Source organism: Mastigoproctus giganteus, chromosome 13 (genome assembly GCF_048544385.1).
Source record: "Mastigoproctus giganteus isolate SK-2022 chromosome 13, ASM4854438v1, whole genome shotgun sequence".
NCBI lineage: Eukaryota > Metazoa > Arthropoda > Arachnida > Uropygi > Thelyphonidae > Mastigoproctus > Mastigoproctus giganteus.
Window position 1 is genome coordinate 139,433,337 of NC_143587.1, and position 21,584 is coordinate 139,454,920.

The 21,584-nt window shown below is 37.0% G+C and overlaps 1 protein-coding gene across 1 annotated transcript in view; it reads left to right on the top strand.

Annotated features, from left to right (window-relative positions):
• The window catches only part of LOC150076486 (meteorin-like protein), a 31,631-nt gene extending 16,798 nt beyond the window's left edge, over nt 1-14,833 (top strand). The window contains exons 3-4 of the mRNA XM_090387457.1: nt 11,502-11,558; nt 14,188-14,833. Of these exons, the coding sequence (XP_090243583.1) occupies nt 11,502-11,558; nt 14,188-14,507 (377 nt within the window). The 3' untranslated portion in view covers nt 14,508-14,833. The remainder of the gene's footprint in view (nt 1-11,501; nt 11,559-14,187) is intronic.
• The last annotated feature ends 6,751 nt before the right edge of the window (nt 14,834-21,584 follow it).

A 21,584-nucleotide genomic window follows, 5' to 3' on the forward strand; every position in this document is an offset into this window, starting at 1 on the left:
TAATCAACTGATACCTAGTGGTTTTTAATAATTCAGAATTATTAGAAACGAAATATCTTTTATTTATTATTTTTTATCACCCTCCAGTTTTCTCTGGAGGTTGCCAAAACCCATATGGATTTGAATAATATAAATAACCAGACACTTAATATTTTGTTTAATTAAATTATCATTTGTATTTGTCCCCTGTCGTCATTCACTTTTTTTTTTTTACTTAAGAACATTGTGCTAGGTTTCGCCACGAAAAAAAAAGTAGTCTGTAGAAGTCTCCATGGTTACTAATGATCGCGTTTCCGTACATAATTAATGCTCCGACGGCTTTTTTTTTTTTTTTTTTTTTAAACTAGTAGTGGCTGACATGGACTGAACCGTTGGTTTTTTCCAGCACGCTTGTCAGTAGTCTTGTATTGACTACTTCGGTTTTAAGATCGCTTAACTGAGCAGGGTGCTCACAGAATTTGAATTTGACAAATCTGGAACATAAATACGAGTTTGAAAAGTGCGATTACAGTTTTGGGAATACAGTATATTGAAAGAATGCTTTTGATTAGGACTTCCAGTGCTCCCTTTGCAGTGAAACGAATCTACTTTGAGAATCTTTATGTTAAAAGAAGCGTGGTTCACTTAGCATTCCTCACCTGCCTCCGTTACTGCTAGCAGACTGAGGGTCACGTTTATTGAAGCATCACACCTGTACTATAGCGCGCGCGCGCACTCAAATTCTAAAAAAAAGAAAAAAACCTGCAGATTGCTCAGAATGACTTTTTTTTTTTCGCACATAATAAAGAAACAAATGTGTTTGTAAGCCTTTCAGTGCCTGTTCAGCAGAATTTGAAAAATTAATATAAAAAATGCGGTCAGTTAACTTTAACATTATGCAAATTTCATACTTGCAGTTGGTATAACCAAATTCTGTAACATACTTTAAGGATAATTGACTGCTCAATTTTGGAGGTATTTGCTTTCTGGTAACCGGCCTAGATTTTCACACCTTTATTTTGTGCGAAATCCTTATCTGGAGCTTTCGTTTGTGTGTGCCGTAAAATAGCCCCTCCCTCATTAATGCGCTACATATAATTTTTGCCAAATCTAGAAATATAAGATGCGTGGATATTTAATTCGCCATGGCTATTTTGTCCAACTGGAATTGTATTCCGGCAGGATAAAATCTGAAATGCCCACGTGAATTAAAAATACTTGATTGCCACGTAGTGTGTTTTTTTTTTTTGTTTTTTTTTTAAACTTTGTCTGTCACAGATGACTTTATGCTTTCATTTCCGTTGCTGTTGTAGTTACAGACTCGTGTCCACTGGAAACAGATGGTGAATCAGTAAATTCTACGATTGTCTTCTATAACTTTTTTCAAAAATTTCAAAGGTAGCAGTAAATAAAAAAAAAAATAATAATAAAAAATAACAGATCCCTGGTGGTGATATTAAACAGTAGCATCGAACCGAAAACGGTATCCAGAAAAAAAAACGATTTCCTCCTTTTTTTGGACAGAGTAAAACGGAAGCCGAAGAAAAGAGGGAGGGGAAAAAAGCTGGAACCGTTTATTTATTTTTCTTTTTTCGATTCCAATAAATTGCGGTGGCAAAGGTGGGATTTTTCCTAACACTAAGAACGACAGTACTCACCTTGACAGTGTTTTCTGTTCTTTTAACGAAGAAGAAGAGAAAAAGAATTTTAGAAAGGACCATCCGCCCACACTTGCTTCATCTGGCCACACCTGTTTTGAATTTTCCAGCGAGAGTGAAATAGCTTTTCTGGACTAAAATTTATTTCTATCATATTGGCAACTGGAATAACAATTTATTGGAGGATATTCTGTTAATAAGACCAAATTTGTGGTTGTTGGATAACGAAATTATACATGAAATACGCAAGGTACTGCACAATCTGTTACAAGCATATTCTAACGGACATTCCTGGGATTTGGGAAAAATTAACCATGTCTCTACTATCTGCGTGTCTGCAGTAAGTATGAACTGCAACTGCGTTCACTCCAGAAATATACAGAAGACGGGAGACCAGGGGTTGAGTATGGCGATTTCAACGGAGTGATCATAGGTGCTATGCACTGGCATGGCAAATCCTTGCGAAAACCCAGTGCAAAATTGGGTTTTAGGAACCCCTTTTTACTTAGGGGTACTTGGTTATTGTACCAGTTCGCTACATATTAATAATCAATCTGTTTGTACCGTTGAAGCAAAATTGTATCCCTAGAACAGTACGAGCATTGTCAGAAGTATTTCAGATGAGAATCTTTCAGTAATGGTGAGAAATTAAGTTTTCTAAACCTTTCTAACTTTTCATTAAGGTTGCCTCTTCAAGAGTTTTGTGTGTAGAGTTCTGCATACCATCAGTACTTAGTAAAAACATGAACACAAGGAGCAAATTCGATATCTCACAATCAGGCCGATTACTGGCGACAAAAGTTGCTTAATGTCAAATTTGATAGAATACCGCATTTAAGTGATGAGGTTGACTGTACGTATCTTCAACATCATGGTCAACATACGAAGCACAGAATTCACCATTAAGATTTCTGCCTTGTTCCATAAGGGTGTTAAAATATTACCCGTGTACTTACACGCGCCATAAACAGGACTTTAGATTAAATGAGTTAGATCAGATGAAGATGGTTTTCATACTGCAAATTAGTGGTAACTGCTAGTTATTTTACTATCATTATCTTTGAGCTTGGAGTTGTTTATTAGAACATAATACCCGATGGTACTTGCAGAGTTCTAAGTAAGAAATATATAATTTGAGTATGTAGCTAAATGTAAACCAAATTAGCTACAGAATGCATATATCTCTTATTGCAAAGGAAGTAGAAACAGAAGTTTCCTCAGTCTTGCACTTAAAATAAGCAGCATTTCTTCCAAAGGAGAACTGCTGCTCTTTGTTTGTCATATATGAGGCTTATGTACATGAAAGATTTATATCTGCTGTATGCCAGAATCCTGCTCCATCCCTTTGCCATAAATTTTTCAGTTTTGAATTATTGAGACTGTTTGGAAATTCTCATATTGTGGAAATATTTTGTCAAGAATTGTCTACCGAGGAGGAAATTATCTTTGAAACAGCTGTCTGTGTAATGGCACGCGTCATAAATGAATAGCGACATACTTTTCTTTAGGGAGAAGTGCTGTTTATTTGAAGTTCGAGCCCACGGCAACTCTTAGTGACTCTTCACAATTTGCAGACTTAGTTTTCTGTATACGAATAAGGCTTTGTCAACTCGTATACGCATCAGTCTTTTATAGTTCTCGTATTCTTCGGGTACTTCTTCTAAAGTCTTGAACGTGAAGTATTGTAATCGCGGTGGAAGGGTAGGATTGTTTAATATAGGCATAAGGACCACGAGGAATCGGCATGTCATGTGTCCACGATGAAATCGGCTTCGTTTTCCCACCCTTCCTTCGTAATTCAGCATTTCTTAACCCTACTAACTCCTACAAAAATTTTACAATGAATATTTCATGGTGCGTTTTACTTTTTGTATGGTATAGTTGAAAAGGCCTACATTCGATTCCATATCGAAACTTTTATGGTTTAAAAGATCTAAGATTCATCAAATTCACTCAACAGTCTTAGATTCATCAAATATACTACCGTGGTTCCACTTAAATAATATTGTAGGATATAGCTGGCAACTAAATTATCTTGAGGAAAGTATGCTAAATCAAATTTTTTATTTATTTTTTTATTACCGAATTTTTGTCAGTGGGTGGAACAATATAAGAGCAATACAGGTTATATAGACAAGATATTTATCATTATTTTATTTCGTTATTACTCCTTGCGTCCTTTTGGCCTTCGCTAATATACAATATGACCTCAACAGACGTTGTGTAAACTCAATTTTGAGCTATGATTGTTGTTTCACCTTGCACCAAGTTCTTAGCTCATCTTTCTTTATGAGTAGAAGTGGGGAGGTACCGGTTTTTAAGGTTAATGCGTTTCCAACCTCCTAAAACATCTCTGACGACAACGCCCAGCCAGTCACTTAAGCCCTTACATAACCGAAAGCAACATACCACACTCCAAACATACTAAATTACGAAATTTCATTCTCCACCTTTTTCTTTCTTTCTTTAGTTTTGGCTGCGAATATAAATTACCGAAAAGAACATAAAGCGCTAACAATCCTAGTCTTTCACCGTGAAAGAAAGACATGATCTCACTCTGCGGGTTAACTTGTCCAACGTAAGCCAACCCCAGGTAGTTTTCCTTTCTTTTAGATTTTATACCTGCCAAGCCCAAGAAGACTGCACAAAAGCAAAAATTTTGGGCGCGAAGCACGAAACTAGTCTCTTATTATTTTCATCTTTTGTATGAATCGTAGTAAAGTTCCTTAGACTGGGCGCATGTATGTAATTATGATGCACCTCACAGACAAGATGGCGTCAGGGCGGTGAGCTATGGAACCATTATTACTTTCCCCGTCTCCGCGGTTAGCCTCAACAACGGAATAAGTAATGACCCGTGGACCTAGCCTCGGAAATTACACGATAAAATTACGACCAACATAACCTTCCCTCCACCTACACCCGACTCGCCCTCCGACGTGGCGATATTAACCTGCACGTGCTGACCTCTCCTGGCCAAACCAGTTTGGTGTGTTGAGGCTCTCACCAGTCGCCCCGCCATGGAGGAATGAGAAGTAACAGCGGGTGATCTTTTCTTGAGGTCTGTAGGGAATGGGATGAAACTAACGTCGACGTACATTTGCGTCCTGTTCCAGGAGACCCCGGATCAAAGGTCACACTGTTGCAGTGAAGTGTATCAACAGAGGTGTATCAAACAAGTACCGGACTGCATTTTATCTTCAACGCAATTAATATTTCCGACCATGAAAGGTTATTTCATTTTTTTTTTATTATTTTCTAAGTAGAAATATTATGTCACATGCAAAGTTCAAGGTCTGAAAGTTCCGAACATGGAACGTTCAGTGAAGTTTTACTCAAGTTAAGACATTCTTTTCTGTGGGACTCTTTATTTACACATCAGATATAATAAAGGCTGTATTTAATCATTCTCCAGCTGTTGATAAAAAAAAGTTAAGTAATTTTAATACAGATGGAGTTAAGCATTTAATGCCAGAAGAGGAAAACCAAACAAGGGAAAAATGTGTACAAATTATTTTTGGATTTCAAAAAATAAGTCGCGGATAAGATGTTATCATGATATTATGCAAATATGACTACAAAAATCATTGGTGAAACTTTTAGATAAGTTCTCTTTTCTGATGAAAGAAAACACAACTAATTTCGCCAGAATTTAGTTTTATTATTATTTATTCACGTGCGCATAATTCATTAGTTTTCTAAGGTCTTTTTTTTAAAGGAATGCAGCACCCAAAAATCAAGAGTGCTGAAGTGAAACAGAACAAAATAAAAGCCGATAAATATATTGGGTTTCATTTGAGCAGCTCTAAATAAAGCCATTCTCTTCTTCCACATTTGGATGCATTTCTGGAACTCATTTGCAAACATCGATCTTAGTGCTCTCAGAATAATGCCATTCTGATAGTTATTATTTGATCAACCTTAGCATGAACCCCAGGGGCTCCCATCTGGTACGTCTGGGCTTGGCACACCCAGGGTCCTGAGCAATAATGGTATTGATTTTTGTAAGGCTCTGTTAGGTTTTCACCCACGAAAGAAAATATACAAATGTATATTGTAGGTGGCTGAATCAGTGCCAATTCTTCCACTCAGATTAGTTTCATATAGAGCGATTTCCTTCCAATTAACAATTTGTTTTCGCTGGCCTTGGACGGCCCGATCTGGAATTGTCATAGACTACTTTTTTTTTCCCCTTAAAAAATCGCTTATGCCAATATCTGAAATTTTACAAAGTAATGGCAATACTAACACTTCTTTATGGTTCTGAAACATGGATACCGAAACAGAGACATTAATAGAATACAAGCTGCAGAAACGAAATTTTTAAGATATGTTAAAGATGTACAAAATTAGATAAAATACCAAACGTAAATATTAGAAAGAAATTAAAGATTTACTCAATTAATGGAAAAATTATAGAATATAGACAAAGATGGAAAGAACGTGTAGAAAGAATGGAAGATAGATTCCCTAAATTAGCTTATACATATAGAGCAAAAGGAAGGAGAGAGAGGAAGACCAAAGAAAAGATGGGCAGATCTCTTCGAGATCGGAACAGGCGGATCGCCTAATCCATGAAGGAAGATAAGATAAAAAAAATCGCTTATGCCACCCATTCATCCATTCGACATTACAGACTTTCATAAACTTGTGACTTTCTGCAGAAGTTGTCTATCAACTTAATCAGAAATTCCAAGTTTATTCACTAATAAATTTTATTTTTTACTTTTCTGAAGCAAAAACCACATTTAATATTGTGATACGCAATAAACAGACAACTTACGACAGCCCTAACCGTAGATGTAATGACGCTATACAACATGAATTGGCAATTATGGTTGGTGGCTACAGCCTCTTACTGTAGTTATTTCTGAAACTAGCCACATCTCGTAATTTGCTTCATTTTCTGTTTCTTTTTTCATCCAGTTAATGCGTATTTATTGAGATTTATTCGCTATTTTATACGGAGCAATATGCCCTTAGTTGCTAATGCTCCTAAAAACCAAACAACAAACAAACAGCTATTTTATTTCTTCTAATTCGTCCCAGATTTCAGTTTATACTATGTATATGATCAGATTCATTAAAACGTTCGGTCTCGTTTTGGGCTACATGATAGAATGTTTGAATCCGATTTAGACACAGTTCCAGGTATTTCCACGATGAAACTAGGCTTAATTTCCCAGTGAACTTTCGGTATATTGGAATCCTTAGGTTGGTTTCTTATTCAAGTTCAATATAGCTTTGTGTTCAACACATTCGAAGACCTGAGAAACTAGTGAATTTTGAGGTCAGTATAAATAAAAAAACATGTTTCTGCTTTTAGGAATGACCATTGACCATAACAGTAAACCCTAGTTTTTACGGACTAATGGGGTGGGGTCGTCCGTCATAAATTTAAACTTTATTTCGAGACAACTTGTACTGGACTGCATTTTATCTTCAGCGCAATTAAATTTTCAGACCATGAAAGGTTATTTTATTTTTTATTCCACGTAAAAATAACTTCACATTCCAAGTTCATCATGGTCCCTAATGGTGTGACCCTATAGTGTTTCCTGTAAAAACCTTATTCAGTCGGAGCTAAAAAGCTTCCTTTTTTCATAGAAGCCAATGATGGTAACGCGTTTCTCGTTTTCCCTGTCTCACAAGCACGCCCTAGCGTCAGTGATTTTTTTTTCGTTAATTCGCAAAATCGATGGTTTACTGTAACAGGAAAAGGGAATATCGAGAATCCTCGCCTCATTTAATCTTGTGTTAACTGCTATTCTAAGGATTGCCTAAAGTAGAGCTCGTAAAAGTGCCTTAGAATGATATTGATTTTGTCTGACTCTCCTCTTAGGTGGTCATCCATGAAAGGGCATGTGTTTGTAGGTGAGATGTGGCTGGATCGGTTCCAATTCTTCCCACTCAGATTAGTATGATATAGAGCAGTATCCTCACAATTTAGCCTTTATGACTTCCTGGAGCTTTGACTTTTCAGAATTTAGAATTAGTTGAGTCATTCGTTTGGTTGTTTATAGGTAAAAATGGTAAGAGTTTCTTGAGTCGTATTCCTAGAACCACAACATGAATCCAGGAAATGCTGCGAGAATGTTAATTTTAATAAACTTTTATAAGTTATTAAAATTGGTAGGTTTTTTTATACCTCCAATTTTACATTCTGTTTACTGGTATGCAAAATTTGAGATTATTTTTTTTGGACATCAATTTTTCTAACGTGGTATTCATGCGTCATACATTGTTACCATATACATTTTTCTTGATGTTCCGATGTTAAAAATCCTTTCTAAGCAGGAACATTCAAGTTAATGCCCGTTTTTTTTTTTTTTTTTTTTTTACTGCAAAACTTTCTCAAATTCCTAAATCATTAAAGGGGTATACCCTGGGTCGCTGTTACCCGGAAAACAGTGACCAAACATTTGATTTTTGTTTTTGCCTATATCCTCTATTTAGCTGAAATCTTGTTAGATCGGTTGTTGGAAAGCATTGTGAGAGCTCGTTTAAAAATACTTCTCTTGCATTAGAGGCATTGTATGCTAATTGAAACGGCTGTTATTTGACAGTTGCGGTTCAGAGGTCAAAATTAAATACAGCTCGCTAGGAATCTTGATGTATACCTTACAATTATCCTAATTAGGTGAAGTTATATCGCATCTCGTTTGGGAATGTGACTTTTTTTATTCGTGGTACCAAGTATTTTCAGTTTGTCCACCGATGCATGTATCTCTATACATCACCCCTCCCCCCAAAACTCAAAAATAGTTCGGGTTTCCTGTTATTTTTGTTTCTTTCTTACTTCGTCTCTCAGGTGTGCAGTTGTTTGATCAGACAGTTAACAACCAGTGTCCAAGGGTTAGGCAACCATTATAATTTATAAAATCGTAAAAGTCGAACACAAACTTGGCGCCCACACCAAAATATTTTAACCGATAACAGCAAGGATTAAAGGCATTCGCATCCTGTTTTGTATTCATTAGTCGTAGTGACAAGTCTCCAGTTTCTCCTCAAAATCTTATCTTTCCTAGCACGGTCATCAAAAAAAAAAAAAAAAAAAAAAAAGACAAATGACTGCCTTCAGAATATCAATGACATCTCCTATATTCGTGACTCGTGTCGTGATAAGTAAAACAGTAGGAAATATGGGGACTCTATTAAGTCGTTTAATGTCCACACGACATTAATTTATCTTGTAATCTCCAGGTTTTTGTGTTCCTTGCTTCCCCCACTGCAGTCCTTGGGGGAATGGGAATTTACGATTTTTGAGGATCATATTTAATGTTGTTTGTTTGTTTGTAGGTTACTTGCTACGTTGTTGTATAATATACCCATTTACAACACGTCACTCAGAGCATTCTTTTCAAATAAAATTTATCTTGTTCAACTAAGGCTGCTTGACATTGCCAGTAAAATCGGGGATGGATTTTTCGAGAAATATTTGAGCTTAAAATGCTTTGAAACTTCCTCATATAAGTATCTGTGTTGTTAGTGATTATTTCATTGACAAGATATATAGCATATCATTTAAGAGCTTTAAAATATTTTCATACCTTACTGATCTGGAGGAGAATCCTATAGAGAACTATTATACACTTCCCTTCTGAAATATTGGACTATGAGTTAATTGTGATCTGGTCCTTTATCAGTGGTGATGGTGGTAATCTTGGTATTGGTTTAACTTGTACTATCCACTGATATCTCTGGTTATGTTAGTCTGTTACTATAACCGTGAGTTCTTTGGATTTCCTTTATTTGTGGGAATCTTGTTGTATGGCGCGTCTTTCCGAATGACCTTATCAGTTCAAGATTGAATTCAAAATTTAAAGACAGGACCTAGTATTTTTTTTTTTTTTTTTTTTGACTCCCTCATATAGAGGGTGCACAAGTCTATCGATACCATAAGCATAATATATGTATACAGGACCAAGATAAACTTTTGTAAAGTAAAAAACGAATCTGGAGATTTGTTGCGCATAAGAATAGAAATAAATATCGAAGTCCACACCCCCCTTTCCCCAAAAGGACAGAAGTTAGGAAAGGAAGGTACAGTGATTTGCTTGTTGCATCTACTTTATTATAGTGCCATCTACCATATTTTACGAAAAATCCCTGGTAAATGGATAAATTGATCAATTCGAATAAATAACCTCTTCCGTGAAGAAACATCGGGTATATTGCCATAAAACATTGAATGTTGCTGACCAGTCTGCATCAGAACAAGCTGAAAGTGGATTTATTAGAACTCTGATATACAAAATATTAGACTTTGTATGATTCAGTATTCCTAGGTGTGTGTGTAAAGTGATGAAACATTAAAATTAAAGACAGAAATAAATCGATTCAAGTTTAAGACCACAAAGTTCTTTTCCCCATAACTGTACTTGTCATCCACGCCTAGTTACTTACAATAGCACTGAAGATGGCCCACGTGCGGCTGACTTCTGTGTCGTTATAACAAATGATGCTTAACATAATTTCTTTTACAAAGAGGAGGGGGAAACATCAGGCGAGACCGTAAGTGACAAGTCGAGATGTTCAACTTGACAGTATCTAGTACCTGGGTAACCATAGAATTAATCATTTTATATAGAAAGTAATTATGGTACCGTCCCCAATTTGATAGCGGGTGTGTCAATTTTGAAGAATTAACGGTTTGGTATTCAATACCATACTTGTCGCGCAACAATTTTAGGTGACGTTGAAGGCCTGTGTAAGGATGGATATTTAATCAAAGACGGGTTTTATTAATGAGAAAGAAGTATAGCGTTAACAACTTTGTTCTAAGAAAACAGTTTAGTATGGTACTGTGATAATCCTAGATGCAAGAGTTGATCTGACTCCTGTTTTTGAAGGAAGTCACTGACCAAGATCCGACTTCACATTCGTTGAATAGAGTTAATATCCAAATGGTAATTTTGTATCGTAGGAATAGTGCTTCTAAGCGCCAAGGACAGAATAAATCTGTCGCTTTGCATACAGTACATAGGAAACTATTTTGAGAGCCTTCCACAAATGTCATAATGACATCATGAAGTTAAATATCGCTAAAATTCTGTTTAGAGAATTATAACTTCCAAAGAATTATGCCCCATGAAATAGAACCAGTATTCTAGACAAAAATATGAAGCAGATGTAAATTTTATTAAAGTTACTTTATTAATAAAATCACTTTTTATTGAAAATGAGATAGACATGTAATTACAGATGCCACGATGGTCTTCTTTTAGTCAGGACAACTTTATTCTGAGATATTAGGAAATAAGCTCACACTTACTCATTGAGTAGGACATTGAGAGGTTTAAATAGGATACCAGAGAGCAGACCTTTTTTTTTTTTTATCTCTGACCCGGCTGATACCCTCGGGTGTTATATCGATGGAACGCGACACCAGGTACATTGGACAAATTCGGAGAATAGTTTTGGTTATGAGACAGGCCTGTGAACTCGTTAAGAAACATTACCACAATAGATTTGTCGAAATTATAGCTGTTTGAACATAACTAGCGTCACAATAGTAGCAGTGTTTCATTTATAAAGTTAGTTGGTACAATAGTTTCCTTCTACCGAACTTTTACATGAAAGACAGCATTCATAGTGGAGAGGGAATTGCGATGAATTTTTTGTATAATTTATTTCGTTATTTTTATTGCACATGGCGCCCAATAAAATTGGCCAGCATATTTTTCTGATGCTATATAGATTCAAACACGAACGTGCGACACATTCAAGAACGGTGGATTAAGTTCGATCATTTAATTAGTATGCATCTTATTAGTAGACTTCCTGAAATAGCGATTTTAGTCAATTAAAAGTAATTTCGAATTATACCATAATGAGATGAATTTTCTTTTTCCCCTCTTTCAGATTGCCGCCCCTGTACAGAGGAAGAGCTGTTACAGACATACTGCACAAGTGATTTTGGTAAGTTGCAAATTCTTTTTTTTCCCTCTGACAGAAATGTCCGAACCTTTTCATAAAAGGAATATCGTTTCCTTTTATTTATACTGCTCCTTGAGCAAACTAAAATACTTTTACTTAATATTACGAAACCAATTGCTGTCGTTCACCTGCCTTGGTAAGAATAGCGTTGTCCCCTCTTTGAGGATATCGAATACATCACATCCATCACAATATTTTGATGGATACCGTAAGTCCTCTATTCGAAGAAAGCCGTTTTCTTCGAAATGAAAGGATTCCACATTTATGTTCAGCACGAGGGAGAGCTTACGTGGGGGATTACCTTTTACCAGTACAAAAAGAAAGGATTAGGAGAAACCGTTGAGACTCTTACGGTCTCCATGTTTCCCTTTGACTTTTCTGAACCCTTCCACAGAAAGGATTGAAGATTTACGGTAAACACGGTTAGGCTCTGTCGATCATGGTCCGTATAATGCCTTTAACGACATGGTGCACGTGGGGCTTTAGCCACCGACCTTCAGAGAGATAAAAGAAAAGACAGCAGTACTGTCACAAAGTCTAGATTATCTCGTGGCCCCCGGAACGTCGCCTAGTATGGATATTCGTCCACCCTTCCTCCCATTTAAGGATAAATCCGTCTGAAATATTTAAAGGGTTTAAGGTAAGAGGATTGGTGTTTTTGTCTTCCGAAGGGAACAACCACAATTGCCCAGAGTTCTCATGCAAGCTTTACAAGATGATTCGGCAGGTGAGGCTTAGAAATCTGAAATTGAAAATCTCAGAAAGACCATGAAACAATGCTTGGGGCTTGACATGGTATGTTCATATCCTCATCTTTATCAGGATATGAACATCTGCTATATATAACCTTTAGTTTCAATCATTTTATACAATCGCAGTTTGTTTTGAAGGAAAAAGAAATCCCCTATTATTTATTTATTTTTAAATTGCTTGATATGGTGTCATAGTTTACTTTTGTCTTGTAGACAAACTTCGTACAATCTTGCCAACCTCCATTCACACTTTCTATTTGCTTTCGTTGCTTGAATGTTCTAAAAAAAAACTTTAATAGAAATTAATTTAAAAGAAATGTTTGTCGATTGTCTTAAATGTAAAAGTGAAAAAAAATTGTTTAAAATAATGCCGAAATTCGTATTTAAAATTAATGAAAGAAGCATGAAAAGTTAACGAATATCCTTAAATTTTACTGTATGTGGTGGGGGGGGGGATGGATCAGTGTGACATCCATGGACGGGTTAAATTATTGAAACATTGATTAAAACTAATGTTAAGTAAGAAGTATAAATATCGACTAATTAATAAAGAAAGATAATGAGGACATGTTCTCTCACTAAATGACCATTGTTAGATATAGCTACCTAACAGCAAATAGGTGCCTTTTTTAACCTTTAGACCATCCCGAATTCGTCGTTGTATGGACTGATCGAGGTAACGAAAGTGTCACAAAAATACTGGTCCATGTAAGCCTCCGTGGCCAGGTGGGAAGGAGCAGCAGTGCGTAGCGCACGCTTCTTGATTAGACCGGGGTTCGAGCCCATCACCACCAAATACGGAGGATGCGGAAAGGTCAGGGAATGACCACCGCGTATTCCCGGAGCAATATGGCCTTAGTCCTAAAAACCAAATAACAACAACCATGTAACCTGAATTGCTTACCACGCTTGTTGTAAATTGAATGGTTGTAGATCTCTACCGCACAACCACCCAGATTTTTTAATTGGATTGAAGTCTGAGTGCGAAGGCCACTCCAAAGTAGATTGAATGTGCTCTTATGTACCTGAAACTAGTTCTATGCAATACTGGCCTTGTGGCATGGCTCATTATCCTTTTGGAAGAACTCATTTCGCAGTGGATGCACTGCAGCCTGGTGAGAAACAATTTCCAGGTAACCTGTGGCTCTGCTGGTGTCAAGGATCCATTATTGACAGTGGACAGGATAAATGGATCTGTGGGAATGCTATTTTTGCCATAATCTGATCCTCCCATCATCAGGAATCGGGATTCGTCAGACCAGGAGACGTTTTTCCGCTCCATTGTACCGTGTGTATAGATTCCGATTCTGTCATCGGCCTGCGATACTTCATTCGTCACACTCTGAGTCCTGAAATGCATTTTTCGGTACCTCTGTTGTTCACTTGCATCAACAAATTGTATCTGATGACAAGAATGCTGCCATTGGTTGGATGTTGTTTGGTTATTGGCTCAGTTTTAATGTCCCCAAAGCACAGTGCCGTGAAAATTCCATAAGGGTTGTAGAGTCCTAGATACTCATACTGGCGCTGACTACCATACCGCGTTCAGAGCCACTTAAATCTTTCGTTCTGTGTATTCTCTCACTAAATTGAACATGTACAGTATCCTTGCGTATCTGCCCCCCCTGCTTTTATATGGTACGAACAAGTGATGTCGTTTCAGAAGGAGCGCTTAATTTGATGAAAAGGATAAGTGTACTTAATAAAGTAGCCACTCAGTGTATTTACATGTAGAATAAAGGGATACTTACCAAGCAATTATATAAAAAAGTATAAAAATGCGTATTATATTTGCTTTTTTATGATAGTTTTATCATGAAATAAAATATAATGTAATATTTATTTCTTTTTGGTTTCAGTGTTAGAAGGAACGGTGAGCTCGCTGTATCACAATTATGATCTCCAGCGTTCAGAACTGTTAGTGAGGACTACTAAAGTGTACCGGGACAACCAGCCAACCATGCTCCGATCACTGAAAGTATTTGACGACGGTGCAAAATACATCTCTTTACACAGACACTTGAAATGTGGAACCAAGATGGGCAGTGGACAGTTCCTCTTCTTAGGAAACTGGATTTTGGATAATCCTGTAGTCACCTGTGTGCCAAGACTCGGTGAATGGAAAAGAATAAGGAGGAAAGCATTATTGGATGATAGCAAACAGTGTCATCTAGGGTAACGCTTAGCAAATAGTGGGATGTTGATGTTCCTCCTTGAATTTAAAGTGCCATCTGTCTTGTAATTGTGAGAAATATTCATGATTTCTCTCTTTTAAAGGACGCCATCTTCCTGAACTGACATCTGCATATTACCATTGCAGTTCGTTATCTTAATTATTCATCACTCACCTGTACATTGAACATTTTCAAGTAATTATATTGAGACATTTTGTGCTCTCTGGCCAGTGTATTTTTGTATATAATTTGGATAAGAATATATCTGCTTTTCGTAATGAAAAGTACTCTCCATGAAGCAGAAACTGCTTGAATTGAATTGTTGCTGAATTTTTAGACGATCTTTATGGTTTCTTTCTTTTTTTGTGGATTAAAAATTTAAACTTCTGTGTATATATATAGATTTCTGGTGTATGTTGCATGGTGGAAATAAATCTAACCATAACTTTTTGCAGCTTTAAAACTTTGGGAAATAGCGATCGTTTTAAAATGTCATAATTTCAAAAATAATTAACGAATATTTTATCTAGCATTGGAAGAAATACTTTTTAATGTTAGTAATAAGCTCTAAATAAGAGTGTATGTTGAGGTCTCAACGTAATTATTCAAAGCGATTTTGCCCAAATGAGTTAGGTAAATTTGCAATGGATTTTAGGTTTAAATCCATTTTTATTCTTTTTCAGATTCGAGTATTTCTAAAGGTTGTTTCTCCTAGCGTTTGTTTAACGTTTAAATGCCTAAATAAACTGGCTTTTCTGATCAGTTAGCAGCAATTTTTGCTTAAAGATTCAAGCACAAATAATTAAATTTCAAACGGAAATTTTCTTATTGGATAAATTCTATGGAAATTAAATGTATATACTTCAAGTTCCTTACTCGTATTATTTCTAGCGTTTAGTGTGCGTATATATATATAAACGACAGTGCAGTAAGCTATTTTTAAATCTTAAATTTCCGATTGGCAGGCTTTTTCAATTAAACATTAGGCTGTTCTAAGGAAAAAATAATTTTACAGAATGTTCTGCTCGAGTACAGTTTCTCTGTAGGAAAGGTTTTTAAAAGGATAAATATAGCCCTTTAAAAACAAAGAAGAAAACCCCCGAATTCTTGAATATAGAATTAATAGTAAGTATTTAACGCACAAAATGTAAAAAAAAATGTTTTTTACAGCCTGCAGATTTCGAAGACCGAGTTGAGTTTTCATATATAGATTTATTAAAGCTCTTAAGAATTCCTAGGGTTGGAGACTGAGTGCATTATATCGCAGTATTTACTGCTTCTCTAGCATTTAAGAAATTCATAGGCCTGGAAACTGAACAAGCAAGTTGTTAAACGCTGTATTTTTCATAAATACTGTGTTACTTAAAACATAAATGTAAATATAGTGTACTGTTTTGTATTTGATGTTCAAGAGCTTTGATAGGTCACATGTCTCTGCGTTTGTGATAAAAGATATGGTTTTGTATTGTATATAATAGTTGTGTGTTTTGTGATTGGTGGCTTATTCGCAAGAATTTTATTGTACAAGGTGTACATATGCAAAGGCTACGTTTCTTTTATAGAAATTAGATATTTCAGGTTTTTTTTTTTTTTTTTTTGTAGAACAAATGGTTCGTGCACAATACATGCAGATGTACAAAAATTATAATAAATATTTTGAACAATTTTTTTTAAAAAAACAATTTCTGGTCTCGTGTGATTCTTACAAATATAAGCTTCATGATTTGAAATCTTATGCTTATGAATGATTTATTTCAAAACTAATATTGGATTCTGAATTTAATTTTGTTTAAGGCAATACGATTTAATAAAAAGGAATGCTGAATTCTGAAGCATGATTTAAAGCGATGTACAATTAAGATAATTTCTAATCTAGTATAATAATTCATTAAATAATTATAAGCTATTGTAGTTTTTTGTCAGACATCAACTAGGAAATATATTCTACACGTGATTCATATAAGAAATGCACTAAATGCAAATAAAGAAAAGACACTCTTTGAGGAAAAAAAAATATTTTATCTGAAATACTATCATAATCGCTATTTATCAAAGTTGGAAAACTTCACAGGGTGGACATTTTGCTTGCCCCTAGTGCGCAAGCACGCAAAAGATGATGTATTCTGCGGGAATTCCAGAGAAGGTATGCAAGATTGGCCTGGCCGACTTGGAAGTGACGAACCTTCTGCTCTGCGTGTATGGCATATATCATTTATTGAAACTGGTTGTATTTAGAAGAGGAAAAACCCAGGCAGACTGTTAACCGAGCCAGTTTAACGAGTGGGGGGGGGGAAGAGAGAGAGAGAGACCTTTTATTCATAGTCTCAAGAAATTTCTCCCGTTGGCACAGTCGCGAAGTAAGTTGTAAACAACCGTGGAGAGTTCTCGAAGAACATCAACCTTCATCCATATAAACTGCTTCATTATAAGAAATGACAGAATGGAATGCTTGGAATTTTTGGTAGCAACTATTGGACAAAGTCTGACAACGTTATCTATGGTCAGGATCTTTTTTTAGTAATAAAGCAACACCATGTTTCCAGTGGAATAATTAGTGATATATTTGTGGTTCTGGAGGTTAAAATTTTCGGGCTTCATTAGAGCTAGTCATAAATTCAGTTTTTTATATTCTGTAAAGTTCTTTGGTGATAAGATTGTGAGATAGGCAGAAGTACCTTGACATGTTTGTCGCTACTTAGGGAATGCCAAATATTATTCTAACAAGGTAGTGTGCCACATTTTAATAAAGCTGTAATATCATTTGAGATTTTTCCTGATCGCTGGATTAGGTGTGGAGGACGTATCTGTGGGCCTGCACAATACTTCTTTATGCTCAGATCTTTCTAGGGAGCTAGGCGAAAGACCAATGTTTACATCGCGCCATTTACGAGCAGTCCATGTCGCTGTTGAAAGTTCAAGTGAAAAAGTAATGCAACTGACACATTTTGATGTGTGCTCAGATTCATAGACTTTAAACTTCTCTGATTTGAAGAGATGTTTCTCTTCCAGAACATATCTATTGTACATAGAGCACAATACTCTAAAAATTAAAGAGTACGGTGCTCTATAAGAAGGCTTGCCTCTAGCAAAGCTAGGGGCAAGCCTCGTTCAGCACCTGTAGAATCAACTAAGCACTCAACTGTTTCCTAACTTAACTTTTAAAGGCAATGCCTGGTCTGCCTGCCGGATGCTGCTGATAAATAAAACTCGCACACACAGACACATAAAAAAGGATTATGTAATCTTCTGTTTTCCTGACTCATCTTTTATCATCAGCGGGATGTTAAGACTGCGTGATAAGGAGGAAATGATGTCTAGAAGATTAATTTCGTGTCACTCAGTATCTTCTGTTGCTGCTCCTAAGGCACCCATTTAAGGCTATTGGTATGCGGGCACTCCAATCAGAAGGCTCCCTTGTCTGCCATTCTCAAGCTGCGGCGTACGACGGCAGGGATAGTTCGGTCAGTTATGATTACCAAAGCATATAAATTAATTAAATTGCCAGGTGCAGTTGCTCGAGCCCTGCAGCAAGTATTCCGTGGAAGCCAACTTGACCATTAACGGGAAAACACATAAAGAGTTGAAAGTCCTGAAGAGGACAGGGAAAAAAAAAAAAAAAAAAGAAAGACTAACCAAGGCCGGACAATCGACTCTTATCTCCATCCAAATAGGCCTCTGACCAATTAGCAGGATGCCAAAGATAACGAGTGCCTCTTTGTTACCACCATCTTATCTCTATGTCTTTTCCGAAGGCGATAACCTCATCGTTTGGACGCCAAGTTTCTGGTCATCTATCATTATCACTGCTCGCTTTCATGACTGTTTTGGAACATTGCCCCAAGAAGCGACGTAGGTGAGGAATGGGCGTAGTACACCAAGTGTGAGTGAAATGTCAAAACTTTATTTGAATAGGATAAGATGCACCATTTATTCCATTGCGTTGAATTCGGTTCTCAAGAGATCTATGAAAGCTGAAAGCGAAAACTAATGAATATGTAATTATGCATATCAAGAAAACCTATTAAGAGTGTGACTTGTCTAGATAAATTTTACGAATACTAATGCCTGCGGAAGCAGCATTTGAACACCAGGCTTGTAGTTACAGAATGGCGTTTTAGTCCAGTACAGTATTCTATTTTGGGCGGATAGCGCATTATCCCCCCCACTCCTCGCCATTCAAAAGAACAGCCTAAGGCTACAGGTAAGATGAAACGAAGTGCAGATCGCATTTTAATACTTTGTTTCGATTATATTATTAAATATATATTAAATTTTATTTATATTAAATTAAATATATACGGATGACGTATATATTTAATAATATTTACGGATAACGTTATTTATAAAAATATAATATAAGCAGTATTTTAATACTATCGTACAGTTCTTAAGGTCTCAGGAGAGGTTAGCATGGTTTCCTTCCTGGAAATTCCGGTTTTTCTTCCAGCAAACAGAAAATTAACCACGTAGTTTACTGCTACATTATATACTGCTTAATGTGGTCTAAGCTGTTGATGCGCCTAAAAACCCAACAGCAAGCAGTTGTTGGGTTTTTGAGTCATTGAGAAGTCAACTGAGACAACATCTAATGGTTGGGATGAGTGAATGAATTACTGATCATCCAGTTACACTGCTGCCTGCATGCAAGGTATTTGCAAGGAACAAGGCGTGGATGGAGGGATCAGCAAACCCATACCGAACTTTCTACAAAACGTACTCCTTTTAAATCTAATGTGGCATGATTGTCAAAGACAAAGGTGGGGGATCTTCTGCTGATGATTTCACATGCTTTGGAAGTGCTATAACAATTCAAGAAACAGTTCAGTGCAATGACGCCTGAATCTGAAATAAAGGAAGAGTCTCTACTGGAGCTTGATGATACAATTCTATTGCGGGAGGAATGCTGCTGTTGTTGCAAGTTTACAAGTTTTTAAACGAATTAGACCATATTGCCCCGTATATATTATGTTTGTAAATTGCGCGTGTTCTGTGGTCAATTTGCATGTTTGCTGTACGCAGAATCCGAGTGTCTGAGAAAATACCATGAAATCCTTGTCTGAGACTGACTAACTCAGCCACGTTGTGAAAAAAGCCCTCGCGTCATTGACGGAATTTGAACCTGGGCATCTTCCACCCGGCGTGGGGAGGACGGTGCTTACATGCATTACGAGCTAAGGAAGGAAGGAAAAATTCAGTTGGGCAGAAACAACAGTAACACATCTCCTCTCTCAGCTGAATCCATACCTCGTGCGTAGCACAGTTGATCACAATCCTCGCACCGAGTGGAAAATACAGTTCGAATGTTGCCAATGACGCAAGAAAGTTTTACGGGCATTTTTCACAACGTGACTGAGTCAGTCGATGTCATTTCTTGGGGAAGGGGGAAGTCGAGTTTTGCGTACAGCGAACATGCAAATCGACCAAATCTGACATACACAATTTAATAATATATACGGAGCAATGTAGTCTTAAGTCGTGGATGCGCGTGAAATCCTACAATAATCAACCAGCTGAAACTACTTTGGCACAAGGTATTTTCTGTTTTTTATTCACAACTTGAGGAAGAGTTCGTTTGGTATAGTAGTAACCCCCATTTTTGAAGTTTTTGAAGTGAAACTTCTTTAAGTGGATCGACAAAAAACGCAACGAAAACGCGACCGTTGCCATAAGTAAATACATTACAGGTAATCGCAACAGCCAACTATCGTACATTGCTGAATGCCCCTGGTTTCATGCGATCACGCGAAGTTCACCGGCGTTTGGTATGGTTAGTAATTGGGAAGCGACCACTTCTCATGATTATGGATTCTAAAAGATTTATGAATTTATAAAGTAACTTTTGTTATTTCATAAATGAGTAGCATAATGAGTGACAATTCTATTACGAAGTTTAACTTCACAATATTTGTGAGAACTGTATCACCGGGGTACAAATGTAATAGAAAGTTCTTGGCGTGCGGTCCATACGAAGAACTTGATCAACATGAGTAAGGGGCGGACTTCGAAAAGGGATGGTTGTCGAGTACCGGTTTAAGGATGATAGTATTACGGAAACTGCGAATTTTTGGGCTGTTCGTGGTGCTGTTGTTAAGATGTTCCAAGAGTGGATGATAATGGACAGAGCAGCAGTCCACGGAAAAATGGCAAGCGCACTCCTGCCTTATCGATAGCCTTGGTGAACGTAGGCTGCGCTGTCCAGCCTTGCGCGGGATAGATAGCAAACTGTTGAACTGCTAACTGTGGATTTTGTCTACGCTTGTGGTATAGTGATTATAATCACCGCTCTTCCCACACTGGGTAGAAAAGGCCTAGGTTCGAATCTCCTCAATTAGGTAATGAACTTTTATGGACTTTTTTTCATTGCGTGGTTGGGTTAGTTGGTTTAAGGCGTGGATAACAAGTTCCCCTCCCCCGTGTTTTTCGTCCAGCAAAAAAGATAAATCGGCCAGAGAACATGCGATTATGGACATATTACACATGGGCAGATGAGTTGGATAACTGAACCTAATATGGCGTTCTTTTTTTTTTACCATGGACTTTAAGCAGGGAACGATGGTGTTTCCAAGACCATGATTCAGCGAACCACCTTCCGTATGAGCTTCCGGAGTAGGTGTCCAGACGAAGGATCAATGCTTATGGTCATCCATCGCTAACGACACCTAAAGTTTGCATCTGAACGGCGTTATTGGGCCATTGATGACTGGAAAAAGTTGCCTTTTTCGATATACCACCTTTTCTACTATGCCATATGGACGGTATATGGAGAGTACGTCGAACAACTGCAGAGGGAAATCACTTCGAAGTCCTGCTCCAACAGAAACAGGCAGGTGACAGCATTGTTTTGGTATGGGGGATGTTTTTTTGTGAATCTCTTGGAGCCCTCATATCCCTAGACCGCACTCTGATCCAGGGGTATACCAAAAATTACCTATCCATTGTGACTAATTACACCTCTTCATGGTTACTGTCTTCCTGGATGGCACAGGGTTTTTCAGCAAGGTTATTTGTCATCATCTACATCTTCTGTGGATTTCTCCTTCTCGAAATACTCTCCCTTGAACTTTACACACTTTCGTTACCGT